At 37.9% G+C, this 15,924-nt stretch overlaps 1 protein-coding gene across 1 annotated transcript in view; it reads left to right on the top strand.

The window, feature by feature from the left end:
- ARHGEF10 (Rho guanine nucleotide exchange factor (GEF) 10) overlaps positions 1-15,924 on the top strand; it is an 83,562-nt gene that overhangs the window by 65,779 nt on the left and 1,859 nt on the right. Inside the window, exons 24-26 of the mRNA XM_009880531.1 lie at positions 1,975-2,117; positions 8,351-8,525; positions 15,197-15,319. Of these exons, the coding sequence (XP_009878833.1) occupies positions 1,975-2,117; positions 8,351-8,525; positions 15,197-15,319 (441 nt within the window). The remainder of the gene's footprint in view (positions 1-1,974; positions 2,118-8,350; positions 8,526-15,196; positions 15,320-15,924) is intronic.

Here is a 15,924-nt window from a genome sequence, read left to right as displayed (position 1 = left end):
CTATGCTTTATGGCTTTATGTATAGATCAATGTATAGCTTGAATGTATTTATGGGAAAAAGCTGTTGAGTTCAGTGAATGGTTTTGTCTGTACATTAATGTGTTGTGCAGTGTTAAAATATAGCTACAGAAGAAAAGAGAGCTTCTTGCTCAGCATGTCTGTTCTTTGCCCAAATTCACTGTCTTTTATCCTTCAGAAGAGAATATACTAGAATTTATGCTGGGTTTATCCTTAAAAAGGAAACAGGAGGGTGCTACATACTGGATGGTGTTACCACTTCTGTAGTCAGCATAATTTACACAATTGAAGTGAGGATACGCAGACGAGCACAGCTCTGTTCTCTGAAGGCTTTGCACTTAACTGTCTGCACTGGTTAAAGCATTCATAGGGTATGGGCAGCCTCCACTTAAGAATTTAATTTTTAACTTTTTAATTTAACTTTTCCAGAAGTTTCTTTGTTACTAATGGTACATATGAGTCATGAAGAACAGGGAGTGACTTTGACATTGCTGGCAGAGTTTGCAGGCTAATAACTAGAAACACTCTTCTCACTTGCAAACTAAAATAATGAAAATTGTTTTGACGGCCTGAAACTAAATGTCACTTTTACAAAGATGCTTTCAGAAGAGAGCCACATCTTGAGAATGACTCAGCGAAGGTTGTATCATGCAGATGGCAGAAGCAATGAGAAGTATTCCAGAGCTGAGGCTTCTTATTATTGTTGTTGCTTTTATTGTGAAGCAGGAAATTTTGTAGCACTTTAACTAAGCAGATAATAGAGGATGCACTTGTTATCGGGGGGGGAAGAGAAAAAGTTGTACTTAAATGCTTGCTTAAAGATGTGTTTACCTTGGTCACATCAATCAAAATGTAAGCAGTTATTGAGCTGAAACCAGTGTCAGTAAAGTAGACAACTTTTCTGCAGATTATGCAGGCAGAATGCCTTAAAGTGAGGAAATGGGGTAATGTTGACATTTTATCTCAATGTAAAACCAGATACTTTAACAGATTTTGATATTATTACTCAAGCATAGTGGATAGAAATGTGGTCTTTGAGATTTTGTTCAATGAGCGCTTACAATAGAAATAAACTAATATGAAAGTATTAAAAAGATTATTGATATATTTAGTGTGTCAAATTATATGTGTAAAAGACAGAGCTACAGCTATTTCTAGAAGCCCATGTTGCTAGCTCTTAAATTTGGGGAGAAATAATCTGTTCATCCTTGTTTCAAAGAGATGGCAAGCAAGCGTGACCAGAGCAGTAAGTGGCGGCATGCAGTTTTTATCAGAAGGTCTCTGAATAATTGATTGTGCCACATAGACATTCATAATGTAATTTGGATCTGCTAAATGCAGTCCACAGAAAACACTGTGGCTTATAGTTGAGGGAAAAACTTGAAAAGTGACGATATGGCACAAAATTAAGTTTTAATTAAAAAAAAAAAAAATCCTTCTTAAATGAAGCATGTAGTAACAGGAAGTCCATTCCATCAATGTGCTCTTTGAGAGTCACTTGAGCTCATTAGAACCTCCAATAAAAATCTTGGTGACTACTTCTCACATGAAAGATGATTCTGTCCGAGTTGGAAGTTGATTCATCTTGAAACAGGTCGGCTGTGAGCTCCTCCTGAGTTGGAGAAAATTCTGTCAGCCGTGGCTTTCTGACTGTATTTTGTCTGGAAAGGAAAGCAGTTTTATCAGAACAGCAATGTGGGATTCCTTGTTTATCAATTAATCCAGATAAAATTTGTTCAATTAACAAATATATTATTGTTTAGGTTGGGTTTTTTCCCCTTAATGTTGTATTACTCTTACAAACTTACCCTGGAAGCTAAAATGAAACATACATAAATCACAGTGTAGCTTGAAGGGGCAACTTGCAAAGATTGAGAGGCAGTGATTTCAAAACTGTTTTAAAACAAAGATTACCATTTTGTTGTGCATAACCTTTCTTATTCTTCTTTATCGTAGATGGGATGTGGAACACGGAACCCCAGAAAATAGTTAAACTGGGAGTTCTGCCTGTCAGAAGTCTGCTTGTGATGGAAGAGACCATTTGGGCTGCATGTGGTGGACAAATTTTTATCATCAGCACTGTGACGCATTCCATAGAGGTAAACGCTTTTAAAAGCATCATTCACATACTGTGCTACAAGGTGGAAGTGGTGAAATTTTAAACATTAAAATCTGTTTAAGAAGCTTCACGATTCAGGAAACTTTTTATGAAATTTGGTTTCAGTTCTGTGAAATCCCACTCCCTACAGTTTGAAATTCTGCAATGATGTTCTCCGGTGATGTCTCATTAGACCTAGGTTTGCTTCCATTTTCCCCCAGGTTTCCATAAGGTGCTTGGAACTTATAGGGCAAGAGGTTTGCTTAAAAATGAGATCTCAGGGAAGGCAGCAAAGTAGTGGGTGCCTGTGGGAATTGCCTGTTAATTCCAGAAGAAGGTTTAATTAAGAGACTGCCTCTACATAGTTAGATGTTACTTGTACCTTGTGATGATTTCATAATATATTTCTTCAGAGTTTTGCTTCTCAGTGGCTTACAAAAATTTGCTTTGCGTAAGTACATTTTCTAATGAGTAGTCATACAAAAGTCAGCTTTTCTGGAAGGAGAAGAGTGTTAAGGATTCAGGCTCATACTTGTGACCACATTTTCCAGAAAGCGTTAAACCCTCATTTATGTCAACATTGCAGCCTCCACCAAAAGAATGTCTTAGTGGTCGAAAGTTTAGAGTTTATGAAACGTTAGGAATTAAGCTTCTGCTTCAACCTACAACACAGTTACACTGCATTGCATGGTGTTTACAGCCATGAGGTTCTTTCAAACAGGAGTTGTGATGAGCTCACAGCCTCCTTCTTTGTGTGCTTTGTTGCTGCTTTTTTGTTTCATTGATGATCGTGTTTTCTCTCAACAATCGTCTATTTGGTACAATTGATTCTGTGAGTCATTGTCATGGGTTTGCAGGGAAAGGGCTAACATCCTAATTTCCTCTGTCTCTATCTGTGCTTTCTGGGGGATTTGTTTTGTCCAAGTAGATGCTCAGATCACATATTTTCCTACTTTATTTTTCTTTAAGGCTTGTTTTGTTGATAGTTTGAATGGTATGATGAGAGCAAGATTTTGGAGGAGTGATTTGGATAGGTGCTTGAAATGGACTTTTGTTAGCTTCACTGGGGCGGCAGGGTAGCCTCTGGGACACCTGGTTATTTGGATAGGTGCTTGAAATGGACTTTTAGCTTCACTGGGACGGCAGGGTAGTCTCTGGGACACCTGGTTGCTGTCCTGTAGACTTTGATAAATCTGTTTGATTCTTACCAAGAAATACACGCAACAGAGATCACAGCCAAATTGTTCCTGTGTGAGGTTGGTTACATATAGCCAGATCTCTGGTAATGAGTTTGGCAATTCTGGCCTAATTCTATCACAAAGCTCTTCCTACATCAGGTGGTATGGCTGCAGTTTGCGCTGTGCTGTGCTGTTTTGGCACAGGAGAACAAAACCAGAGCTAGACAAGCTTTGCGGATTAAAGAATGTATAAACTCTGTCAAAATACAGCATAGCGTAATGGATTGCAGTATTGAAAGCAGAAGTTCAGAGAGATAAAATAACAAATATTCTATCAATATCTCTCAGGCATAGTAGTTTCATTTTTCAGCTGTCTTCCTCCAAAAGCATCACAAGAAGTTTCTTTTCCAAAGTGCTTTGTAAACTAACCCATCCATTGTATTCAGAGCTCAGATTATTATAAATCCACTGACTTTTATAACTATAATTAATATACAGGCAATGAATGCTGTCGCAAACAACATATAAGAAATGGTGGATATGGGCTGAATAATGTTTTCTCAATGCAGATAATTTTATTCAAGAACGTAATGATTTTTTCGTATCACTGCCTGAGTGTCACCTTTTTTAAATCCACACAAATATCCATATATAGCATGTCATCTTCATGGAGCTGTGAAAAATGATTTTCTGTTGCCTCTTTACTGGTCCTAAGACATACACAAGTACTGATCTTGTTTTCGTCATTTCACCAGACTAAACAGCTCACTAATGTTTTCGCTATTGCTCAGTTACCCAACTTGCTTTGATAACTTCCTGGGTTTATGTTTCCAACAGTGATCTGCTATGATGTGCATACCATGTTCATTGGCAATATTATTTCCATATTATATTATACATGAGGCAATATAGACTTTGTCTATAGGGAATATTTTATCAGCAGCTGACTACATCTGAGCTACCTCTTCCTTGCTGTGCAGAGCAGAAGCTTTACGGTATGAAGGGAAACAGCAGCAAGGAAATGTTTGTTCTTCCTCCATGCCCTCTCTTGTTGAGAGTTAGTTGCAATGATTTGACTCAAGATTTTTTTGCATCATATTCATCTTTGCTCTATCAACAGGAATCTGCATGTTGCACAGGGCTCTACTGTTATTCTCCCCTCTTTGCTGAACACCTTTATATCTCAATATACTTCAAATTACAGCTGCTTGTTTGTTGATTGCTTTCTACTATCATGCACACATATGTTCTGTGTCATATATGTTATCTATAAAGGCACCCGACTGGGTTTAGGGCCATATTTGTACAAGCCCATGAGCATGTTCAAGACCATTTTGTAGACTTCATCCTTGTGAGGCACTCCCTGCTTCATAGGTACCTCATATTTAACTGTGCATTTGCAAGTGCAAAGTACATTATCCTTGAAAACAATCTCATTCCATGCCTCCTTGCTTTTCTAAGATTCTTATTTAAGTTGTTTGGGGTTTTTTTTAATAACTATTAGTAAATGAGTAGGTTTGGCATCCTGTATATTGGGTTTGGATGTTAGTCACTTTTCTGGCTTTTTTTCCCCCTCTGATATGGATAAGACTCTCAGTTCACTTGTTTTAATGATATGTTACTGTAATAGAATGTTTTAGGAAATATCTTTACTTGGCACAGTGCCCCAAACTGGCACAGCGCCTCAAGCTCCTTGGCAAGGGATATGCGAGAAACGCATCAATTGCTATTATGTATTAATTACATACTCTGATACTCTTTTTGTGACAAAGACATTTATCCTTAGTCTTGACCCTAGATCTGACAGTTATATTGCTGTTGGGTATAAAGCTTGATCCTGTAGTGGTCTCTGTGCATGTAGACCCTCAGGCTCTGCAAAGGCAGTCTGTGTTTGTTTAAAAGCAAGAAAAATGCCAGAGTAGTTAACAGAATAAAGTCACCAACTGAATGGCATCCTGGTTTGCTTTGTCTTGTTTTTAAAACTTGGCTAACTATACACAAATTACTCTCCTTTTAACAATTCAGGTAGAATGAGCTGAAATGTTCAGCTGGATAAAGCAAACAAATGAAAATCCCTACACATGAGTGTATGTTGCCCCAGTACTGTAACTTTTTAAAAGCAGTAAAAGTCATTTGTTCTACCTTGTGGACAATGATACCCATTATGCATCTCTCATGAAGCTTGAGAAATCTTGGCGCAGCTGTTTGGCGCAAGTGGGCACCCCCTCAAAAGACAGACTCCGGCTATGCCCCGCGCCGCTGGAACAATGGTGAGCTATGTCAGGCTGCACTGCCGGGCAGGCGGGCTGCGGCATCCAGAAAGTCTTCTGCAGCTCTCCTGTTGCTGTAGAGTTTGAACAAGAGAGCCCGAGGGGAAAAAATGTTGGGCTTTGAATAGAAAGGAATGTAGGTATGAAAACTAAAAGAGAAAAGTAAAATGGAGTTCAGTTTTGTTTTTAATAACAGAGGGAAGAAGACATCTTTGTCCCTTTGTATCTGTATTTCTTGCTGTGAGAAGGAAAAAAATATGAAGAAAAAGGCCAGCTGACGGTTTTCAGGTAGACATGTAATTGAAACAGATGTCAAAGCTCTGTACAAAAAACTTATGCATTTGTAAAAGAATGCATAGGCTTTGATACATTCCTACTCTATGTTAGAAGACCCTTTGAATGAGAAGAATAGTTCTCTTTATATGCTTCTTGTGGCGTTGACAATATTACAGTTTTTCTTCAAATGCGTCTACGTGTTCCAGCGGACAGCTGTACGAACGGCAGGGCAGGCTAAGTGGGAGTATAATGAGCTGGCTGGTAAAAATGGAATGTGACAAAAATGCATGTACAAGTTGTTTACAGTGGCACCAACAAAATTGTCAGCTGTGGTCAGACAACTACAGAGAAAGTTAAGTTTTTACGATCAGCTTCATTTTTCTTCTAATTCCAAACAGCGCAAGTTGCTGGTCAGGTTCACTTCAGCAGCCTTGGATCAGTCCCTGAGAAGTTCTCAAAAGTCAGTTGCTCATCAGTGTAGGGATGTATGAGTCTGTAAACAGAAATTAGTATTTTAAAATCCTTTTTGCAATGAAACATGCATGATGAGAATATCAGGAAATTTAGTCATAAAAGCTGTTTCTGGCTTTGAAAGATGATGTTGGTGGATTAATTCTTTTGTAGAATAAACTGTATGGTTTTCAAATTGTGTATGTCATTTGGTAAAGAATGAATGGAGGTTACTTGAGGAAAAGAGTGAACATAAATGTTCCTGACAGAGGTGCTTACCTTGCATTACCCTGCAGTGCTGTTATTCAAAGAGTCAAAAGGTAATACAGTACCATTCAAAAACTGAACAACTGCCTAAGAAGAAGAGGAGAAACTTCTCTGTTCATTTACTAAAAACTGAACATTTGAAGAATAGTGTTAACAAATGAAAAGGAAAACAATATCATTCCCCTTATTTTTAAACAGCCAATTTCTCAGTGGTAAATGCTAATTTATAGAGGAATAAAGTATGAAAAGAAAATTAAGTGCCTACTAAGTATAATATAAAAAGTTACACTTTGTGGAAGCTTGAACTTTTATTCTTTATCTCTGATTTTAGCCTGTTTGTTGAATTTAGATGGAGAATTTGAACAATATATCTATAACGCTAATATATTCAAAAGATAACTTTCTTATGCTAACATCTTAGCCTGAGAAACAGACAATTTAGGTTTTGATGCAAAAGGATAAAAAAGTAACTCTTAATTGTAATGCACGGAAAATTTAAGTGTGCTTTTACAAGGAGGAAATGGGTACTTCTGCATTTCATCTGCAAATATAATTCAGAGCATATCATATGTAGTGTGAATATTAGAGCAGATATTTACTTCCATATCCCTCCAGAGACAGATTTGTATCCAAGAAACAGTTTATTTATTTAGCCAAGGAAGTTTTATCTTTATCAGAATAGCTCTCTGTATTTGATAATAGCTGGCACAACATTAAAAGGCTCTGTTTAACTTCAGAGACAGTTTACTTACAAGACAAAACTAGAAAAAAAATAATCCCTAGTTCTTATTAATGATTAAAGAACTTTACTACAGCTTTATCTTGCATCTTAACAGGGGTGTGTAGAGAGGTTTCGGCCTTCCTGGAGCCATGCAGAAGTTGTAACTGTGAAGGCACTAGATTGAGGAAAAAGGTCTATCCTGAAAGTCTTGCATTACTTCTTATCTTCAGAAGGAGGATTTTGGCCTTTCTAATGAGAATCATCAATATTTTGAATACTTGTAAAATTCAGAACTGTCTGTGAGTCAGAAAGCAAGCCATGGTATTAAGGCTTACACTGCTATGTACGTAGTTGAGCAAATAATTGTGTATTTATATTCATAAACACTCTACTTTCTAAAGATTATTTTTTTCCTTGATTCTGTTATCCTTGTTCTGGAAAGATCCTCTAACAGAACAAAAGAAAAATATTTTTTTTTAGTGTTTAAAGAGGAGTTCTGCTGTAGATGAAAGTAACGTGTTAGGAAAAAATCTGCCTGCTCCCAGGAACCTCATCTGTGATAGTTTTCCCAAAGGGGTACCAATAAAGAAATACAAAATTCTTTGAAGTCTCAGCTGTTATGGGCTTGCCAGCCCTTACCATGCAGTATTTTTAATAAATACAATATCTAAGTTACTGTGAAGTTACTCTATCATTAGCTAGAACTTTGGTTCAAGAGCTGAGAATCCTTCCATACTAATGATGATGTATTTTCAAAAAATGGTAACAGGAAAATTAACACATTGTATGCAGCAGTCAGAACACAATCTGAGCAAAGCACAGGAAGCTAGCTTTGTCCTTGGCATAGAGGGCAAAGATAAAATGCCTACACTGAAGAGCTGATAAGGAAGGTTGAATGATGTTCATAGAATCATAGAATACCAGGTTGGAAGGGACTTCAAGGATTGTCTGGTCCAACCTTTCTTGGCAAAAGCATGGTCTAGACAAGATGCCCAGCTGAATCTTAGAAGTGTCCAATGTTGTCAATGTTGTTCAGTTGCATCTCCCCACAGAGTCCTTGTTTTTCTTACAGAGCCATTTTGAAGCCCATCAAGAGGAAGGGATGGTAATCTCTCACATGGCTGTTGCTGGAGTGGGAATCTGGATTGCCTTCACGTCTGGATCTACACTTCGCCTGTTCCACACTGAGACACTGAAACACCTCCAGGATATTAACATTGCCACGCCTGTTCACAATATGTTGCCAGGTACCCAAATCACATCGTATGATAACATTTTTGGTTTGTCTTTATCACGGTCGCTCTCCAGAGTGTTCTAGATTAGGCCAGAACCAGAAGGTTGGTCTCGGACTTCGAGTCTGATAACTGTCTCATGACTATTTGCTTTACTAAATCAGAGCCTGTTGCCTACACAGAAGAACAATGTGTGCAGTGAACTGGTTGAGTAGCAGCTCTCCTCCTTAAAGGTTATAAATGTAATTATATAGATAAACAAGTGGATTCTTCTGTTGAGTTTTTTTGTGACTGAAGCAGTGGGACAATGCAGTCTACCATGAAAATGTGTTTGCTTTGCAGAGTTTAGCATTTGCTTCTGGAACTTAGTATCAAAGTATGATGGAGTCACTTTGCCTAGGATCTGGACCAAAAAACCAGTTGTTTAATTTTAGTTACATCAGTAGCCTCAGTGAACTCAGCTGAACCACTCACACCCTCCCTTTTCTGAGTGTGCTCAGTGTTTTGCTGTTTGGAGCTGTAGTTTGTTGAATTAAAAGGTTAATCTTGTAAGTGAAGATGGAACCTGTGGTTGGTTGGATACAATTTGACAGATCTTTTGAGTATTTTAAGTCAGAAGCTGTTCAATCATCCCCAAATCCTCAGTGCCACAGACAGTTGCACTGGCCTGTATCAGTTTTGTGAGTGGTTAGGACCTCAGCATCAGCGACCACGTCTGGTGGGAGCTGTGGCAGTGCTAGGAGAAGGGGCAGACAGAAAAGTGATAGTGGCATGGCTGAGCATCAGGTGTTCGTGAGGGCACAACCATTCTTTTTGTCTCTCCCAGTTTACAGACTGCAGTAGACCAAGCTTCTGCAGTTTTTATAGACAACGTGTGCGCCAGCTTTATTGCTTCGTTTCTAGCAGAAGCCAGTTCTTCCAGTGCTGAGATTATATTTATATTCTTACATGAGGAATGTATAAATCTTGCATCAAAACGATTTCACTTCTTTAGTCTCTGTTGTCTTATGTTTTCTTTCAGACTACATTAGCTTTGCAATAAAGCTGTATTTTAAATTGTTTCCGTTTGTATCGTGTTCTAGATAGGGTGTTTCTTGCATGTGGTGTTTGACTGTAGCTCCAACACTGAACAGCAGCAAATCGCCTGCCTTTAAATAGGTCATTTGATTAAATTTATTACAGTTGTGCAAAGAAATCACGGTCAGTTGTAAAAAGATTATCTTTTAATATGTTCTGCTGTTTATGAGGGGGGGAAGGGAAGTAGGGCCTCTCATACATATTTTCTGCATATAAAAATCTTCTAAAATTTAAATTTAGCCTTCATTGCCATGGTAATAAAACTGCTGATGTAACATATCAATTTTTTTGGTAAAAGAGTTTTAGCAAATTATACTTCCTCAGTGTCATTCTTACCCATTTTAGTTCCTTTTTTTTTTTTTTTCTGTCAGTGTCTTCACAAAAAGCACTCCAGTGAATGGAAAAGGAAATTTATTTCAGGAGTAAAACGTCATTACAGAAAATGTTCCAAGGGAGAACCCGTTCTAAAAATGAAATGAATTTCAATTATTTAGCAGCAGCTCTTGGGCCTGTTTATATGATCCCAATAATGCTGCAACAGCAAAGGCTAAAAGACAGAGGAGTAGGAGGTTTACATAATAAAGCAGCAGTAAGGACCTTTTGGAACTAAGAGCAGCCAAAGAATTAATCAAACTCTATGTAGTATATACTGAAACAAACAAACAAAAGTAAATCAGAAAGAGGAGTGAAATGTTTGCATATTTACAAAATATGTATTGTGCCTTTACTGAGGATTTTTAGGGACTCTGATTAATGTTTAGAAGTGCTATACGTGCTGCAGGACATCTTTTGGTTTTAGAGGAAACAGCTCTGTTCAGTTTTCTGAAATCCAACAGGAGTTCCTTATTATGCAAAAATAACAGTTAAGTAAAAATTGAAATTGTATTGAAATGAGAAAGAAGAAAATGGTGTAAAAATACTGCTGAGAGTCTTAAGAAGAGAGATTAGAAAGGCAAGATTTTGGTGTAACTTCCAAGAACTGGACTTCTTTTGCCAAGACTTTAGTAGGAACAACAATATGTAATATTGCCCCAATAGGCTACCTGGAAATGTCACCTGTGTCTTCGTTTAAAGCAATGTAAATGAGAGGAACGTCACTGCATGAAGTTAATGAAATTATTTTGTTGTTATACAGTAGAAGTAAAGGAAAAAAATACTGTCACTGTCAGGAACGGTCACCGTGAATTACAGTGCTGTATTTAAGGGATAGCTGTAGTAACTAATTAAGTTAGAGTAGGAAGTTCTCATAACCTTAGTAACCAGTCCTCGTAGCATTAGGTTTTCCCAATTTTGTTCTTAGGAGAAGATGGCTTTAAATATCACCGCCTGCTCTCCTTGTTGTAAAGGATGTGCCTCCTTTGCTGTGGGAGGACAGAATCACAGAGGGATGAAGTGTAAGGGAAATGGCACAGGAGGTGATTGTCCTTACGCTTCGGCAAAGTTTAGTAATGTCAAAAAGCAGACTATGTCTGGCAGAACCTTTTTTTCTGCTGGACGTAACTCTGTAAATCTGTGTCAGCTTGCTTATGAAGAGTGGAGCTGGGAGGGCTCTTGCTTTCTGGAGTTATCAGAAGTTTCTGTGGAGGAATGCAGGACTGGAAATTAAACAAGGGTCACAAAGTGGTCTGCAGTACCTTTGCTTCATGTAGCATCAAAAATACTCCCTAATAATGTATGACAAGCATGTGTTTGACAACAAAACACAAAAAAAGCACAAGTGCCATATGAGAAATGAAGAGTGGTTGAGAGGAACAACATCATCAGTGTTAGAGGTCCAGGTAACTATTTATTTCGCTATCTAGTAAACCACAGTACAGCTGCATTGCTTTTAAGCAGCCCAAGCACAGCTCTTTTAGCTGAACAGAGGGTGTACTGGGCAGCAGAAAAAAAAAAAATCTATTAAGATTCAAAGACAAATATACACACTTCACTAGTGCAGTGTACTTCATTTGTAGAACAAGCTTATGCTTAATGTTTGTGATCTGTAGTTGAAATCTTAACAAAGGTGGATTTTCACCAGCCTTTATCACAGCTCGCACAGGAAAAAAGAATAACCATGCTGTACATGAGTAGACAGTCCACTTGTTTTTTCATAGTCACATTCAATATTTCATTATTCAAGAACATCCTTAAACATGTTTTTCCTTTCAGCTCTAGAAGAGTTTTTCCTTTTAAAGAGATTACTGTGACCTTGATACGTGTAATTTCATTGCTCATATGGGTGATGACAGGTTACCATAAAGAAGTGATTTCTGCTTAAGTTGCTGTATTCTGTTTACATCCATATATCCTCTCATGGCATGTGTGTTTCCTGGAAACAGATGAGAAAAGCAAAGCAAAAAAAAATTATCATTTCCTCTCTGCGGAAAACAAACTATACTTTGAGGCTTACAGCTTTCTTTTGTCCCCACTCCACCAGGTGCCAGACCATAAAATGCAGTTGTTTTATGATTTTACTGCTGGGAAACGATACAAACATTGGGGAAATTTTAGGCCAGCCCAATAGATCTGTACGGTGGGCTTATTTTTCATATAGTAAGAGCAGTATGGTCATGTAAGAGGATACGCACCAGTATGCCCTTGCACCTACCAAGGGCTGGCTTCAGAAGATCTTTGTGGGAGCACATGAGGGTTTACCCGGGTCTGGTGGTGGTTGTAATTGAGACCTGAGAAGGGTAAACATAGGCAGAACATAGGCGATAAAATCATTTGTCCATGTGTAAGCTTAATTGTTGGCTTCAGTTCTTCGTAAAGATCTTTGTCAGATTATTTTACAGGTTTTAACAGTTCTGTCATTGCACTGGGACAGTGTGATCTAAAAGTTACCGTTTAATGATAAGAATATTTGATTGGTTTTGGCATTTGTTTATCATTTTTCCTTCTTAACTTGTTAATTTCTGTGCTTAGGGCATAATGCGTTCTGGAGAATTGGTTTTACATTTTTTTCTCTGGATTTGAAATATATCAAAATAAAAAGTCACAAAATAACAAAGAAAAGTGATTTCAAACCTCAGCTAACAGACGACAAATTAGTATTTGACGTTAATATTTTAATAGGGTTCTTTTATATATAGATATTTTTTTTTAGTTGTTATATGCTATTTCAAAGCATAATTCCAGATGCAGATGTTTCCTGCTTTTCCAAGACTTCAAAGCAAGCAGTTTTCCTTTTGACCTCACAATAGACGGTTCATGCTTAAGGTTGTGCTCAGTGTTTAAGATTCTAAGCTTCTGGCTGATATTTTGCTGTTTTCACCTATGGAAACATATTACCATATTCCCCTGGTAAAAACTGCTGGTTAGAAGTTGCTTTAGGGTTAGAGTATGAAATCATGCATACTATTTTACATTTTAAACGCTTAAAAAAGAAATAAATAGCTATTGTTTAAAAATGTGAGCATCTTGTTTCTGCAAGGGGTTTGAGGGGCAAACATACAATTGGAGTTTTTGATAATTTAAAAAGTTTTAAAATTGTACTGCAGCATTTCTGTTTGTACTTTGTTAAACAAGCCGTAAGTGAAATGGAGGGAGGTTAAGCAAACTTGCAGTTACCTTGCATTTGTTGTGGCTCGGGTTGTAGGAGAGGGTTAGCATGTCATACATAACTTGAATGAACCTGAGCTCTAAATCACAGAATTAAAATACTGATTTTTTTTGACAATTCCAATACACAGAGGTGTTTGGGCATCACCGTTTGAACTTCTTTTGTGCTGAAGGAGCACCTCTGTGTGCTTTGTTTTGGAAACTAAATTAATCCCATTAATGTCTCAAAAAAACAAACCAAAACAAAAAAACCCACACCAAAAAAAACCACACCAAAACCAAACCAGCCAAACAAACCCCATCAAAAAAAAGCAAACTCCAACCTTCAAAAGGCTTGTAATTTATCTATAAGCATTGACCATCCATGCTTATCTAGCTGAAGAAGAATGATGCAGTTCTAGCAGCATAAACACCTACAGTTTCTGGAATACAACATAGGTGTCTCTGAAGCTCTTACATGATGGAGCCTCTTCAACTTGTGTTTGTTACACCTGCCAAGGCTGACCTAGTCATTGTACCTTTAGGGTATTTTAGAACGTGGTTTTGGGTAGACAGAGCTGGGATGGATTCCCGGTCTGGCCTTGCAGCCAGCGTGTGCCTTTTACAGCACACCATTGCTGGGTTAATACTTTGTTTTTGTAAAGTTCTGTGAGGAAGGACGTGAACTGTGGTCTGCCTCCTGCTTTCCACTTGAGTGCTTTGGGCTACAATCAAGCTGCTCCTTCCCTGCTTTCCCAGTGGGTCTGTGATTCATATATTCTTGGTTGCTCAGCTTCAAGGGACAAGATGAAAAATGCGTTCGTTTGTGATACACCATAATTAAGGTCCTTTCCAAAACGTGGAACATGTGGGTTCATCCAAGTTCTATCAAACGTGGAATCCAAATTCCCCACTTACTGATGAAGTGAGTAACAACTTGAGAACTATGATGAAGATGGGAATGATTGCTCTCTTGCATGTGAAGTTAATAGTACATCCAAGAACATGTAGGTTTTGACCCTGGAGGATTCCAGCAGAGTTTAAATGCTCCTCCACATGAACTTGGGCCATGGCAGAAGTTTGGGCAAGTAGTTTCCATTTCTGAAACTTGGCAAGGCCATTTTGAAAATCCATCTAAACTGAATCAAGCATATTTAGTAAACGTTGCAAGCAAAAGTTACTTTGTTTTCACTAGAAAAATGGCAATCCCATAAATAATATGTTTTAGAAAATCATAGAATGATTTTGATTGGAAATTACTCTGGAGGTAATCTTGTCCATCTTTCTTGAAGCAGGCCTGATTAGACCTTGTTCAAGGACTTGTCCAGCTAAATTTTTAGTATCGTTGGGTAGGATGGAGATTCTGCAACCTGAGCAACCCACTGCAGTGTTTGACCGCCTTTATGATGAAGAAGTTTTTCCCTGCTTAGAATCCAAACTTCCCATGTTCCAAATTTAATCCGTTGTGTCTTATGCTATCACTGGGCACATCTGAAAGGAGTCTGACTCTGTCTTCTTTGCACCCTCCCATCAGATAGCTGCAGGCAGCACTTCTTTTAACCTCTCTTTGTACGCTGCGTGCTCTGGTCTCTTGTTCATCTCAGTCGCCTTCCATTGGACTTATTCCAATATGCCAATGCCATTCTTGTACAGGGGACCCAAACTCCAACAAGGGAACACAGCACTTCTGATACAGTTTCACAGAATAAAAACTAAGAGAAAAAAGTAATCGTGAACAAGTGTGTTATGGCAATATATTATTGAGTATTGTGAAGTGAAATGCCTTTTGGTTTTATTATTGAGAATAAACAAACACAGTCTATTCGTAAAAGCATATTTGTAAAGATAATCTGTGTCTACTTTTAGATACTGTGGTTTAGAGATTTAGGACAGAATGTTTCAGAAGTTTAATAGCATTTGAACTGTCATGTATGTTAAGTTTAATACCACAACCCAGTAAAATACTTGCCATTGTGATGAGTGCTCTGCTAAATGAGACAGTACAGCTGATTGTATTTGCCTGAAGTTACTTAGATCTAGACAAAGGTCTTACTCTTAAGTAATGGAGTACTTCCTAAACTTTGCAGGGCAGCAGCGTGTTTCTGTGACCAGCCTCCTGGTGTGCCACGGTTTATTGCTGGTTGGAACAAACCTGGGTATAATAGTTGCACTGCCAGTGCCACGCTTGCAGGGGATTCCCAAAGTAACTGGTGAGTGAAATTTCTCAAATGGATCGAGTACATTTCTGTCAGTAGTTTAAGTGAACCTGCCAAAATCATATGTATTGTTTAAATATATATCAGAGCTTTGTGATGAAATTGTGTGGTGTTCCTCCTGAGCTTTAGAGTATATCCAGACACTTTTCTAGCTTTGTTTCAGTTGTCTGAGCCAGTGCAACTGTTTTTCTTTAGGGCATAAGAATAGGATAGGCATTAATCCTGTCAGAATACAGTCAAATATATGGGGATGAGAAGAGAATGCAAACAATCTTTCCTCCAGATTTGGGGAAAATACATGCATTAGGTTTAGAGACGTAGGTACTGAAAATCTAGTATGTTGTCTAACTGGTTATTTAGTAAATTGGTTTTGTGCCCTTTCTACCCAAAACAGGAGACTTGAAATATATGAGACTATTTCATTGTTTTGACAATGATCGAGATTTTTGCATTTTGGAGAGATGTATTTATTGAGTTGCTTTCATATTGCCCCATTTGCAATACAAACACATGAATGCTGCTGTATCACTTTGCAAATGTTTAAGCTACTAGCAGAAGCAAGATTTTAAAAGTGTGTTTAATAGGGACTTTGCCATGCT

This window comes from Charadrius vociferus, unplaced genomic scaffold (genome assembly GCF_000708025.1).
Source record: "Charadrius vociferus isolate BGI_N301 unplaced genomic scaffold, ASM70802v2 scaffold123, whole genome shotgun sequence".
Taxonomy (NCBI): Eukaryota; Metazoa; Chordata; class Aves; order Charadriiformes; family Charadriidae; genus Charadrius; species Charadrius vociferus.
Note: the sequence above shows the minus strand (reverse complement) of the source record. Positions and strands in the feature narration are given on the sequence as shown.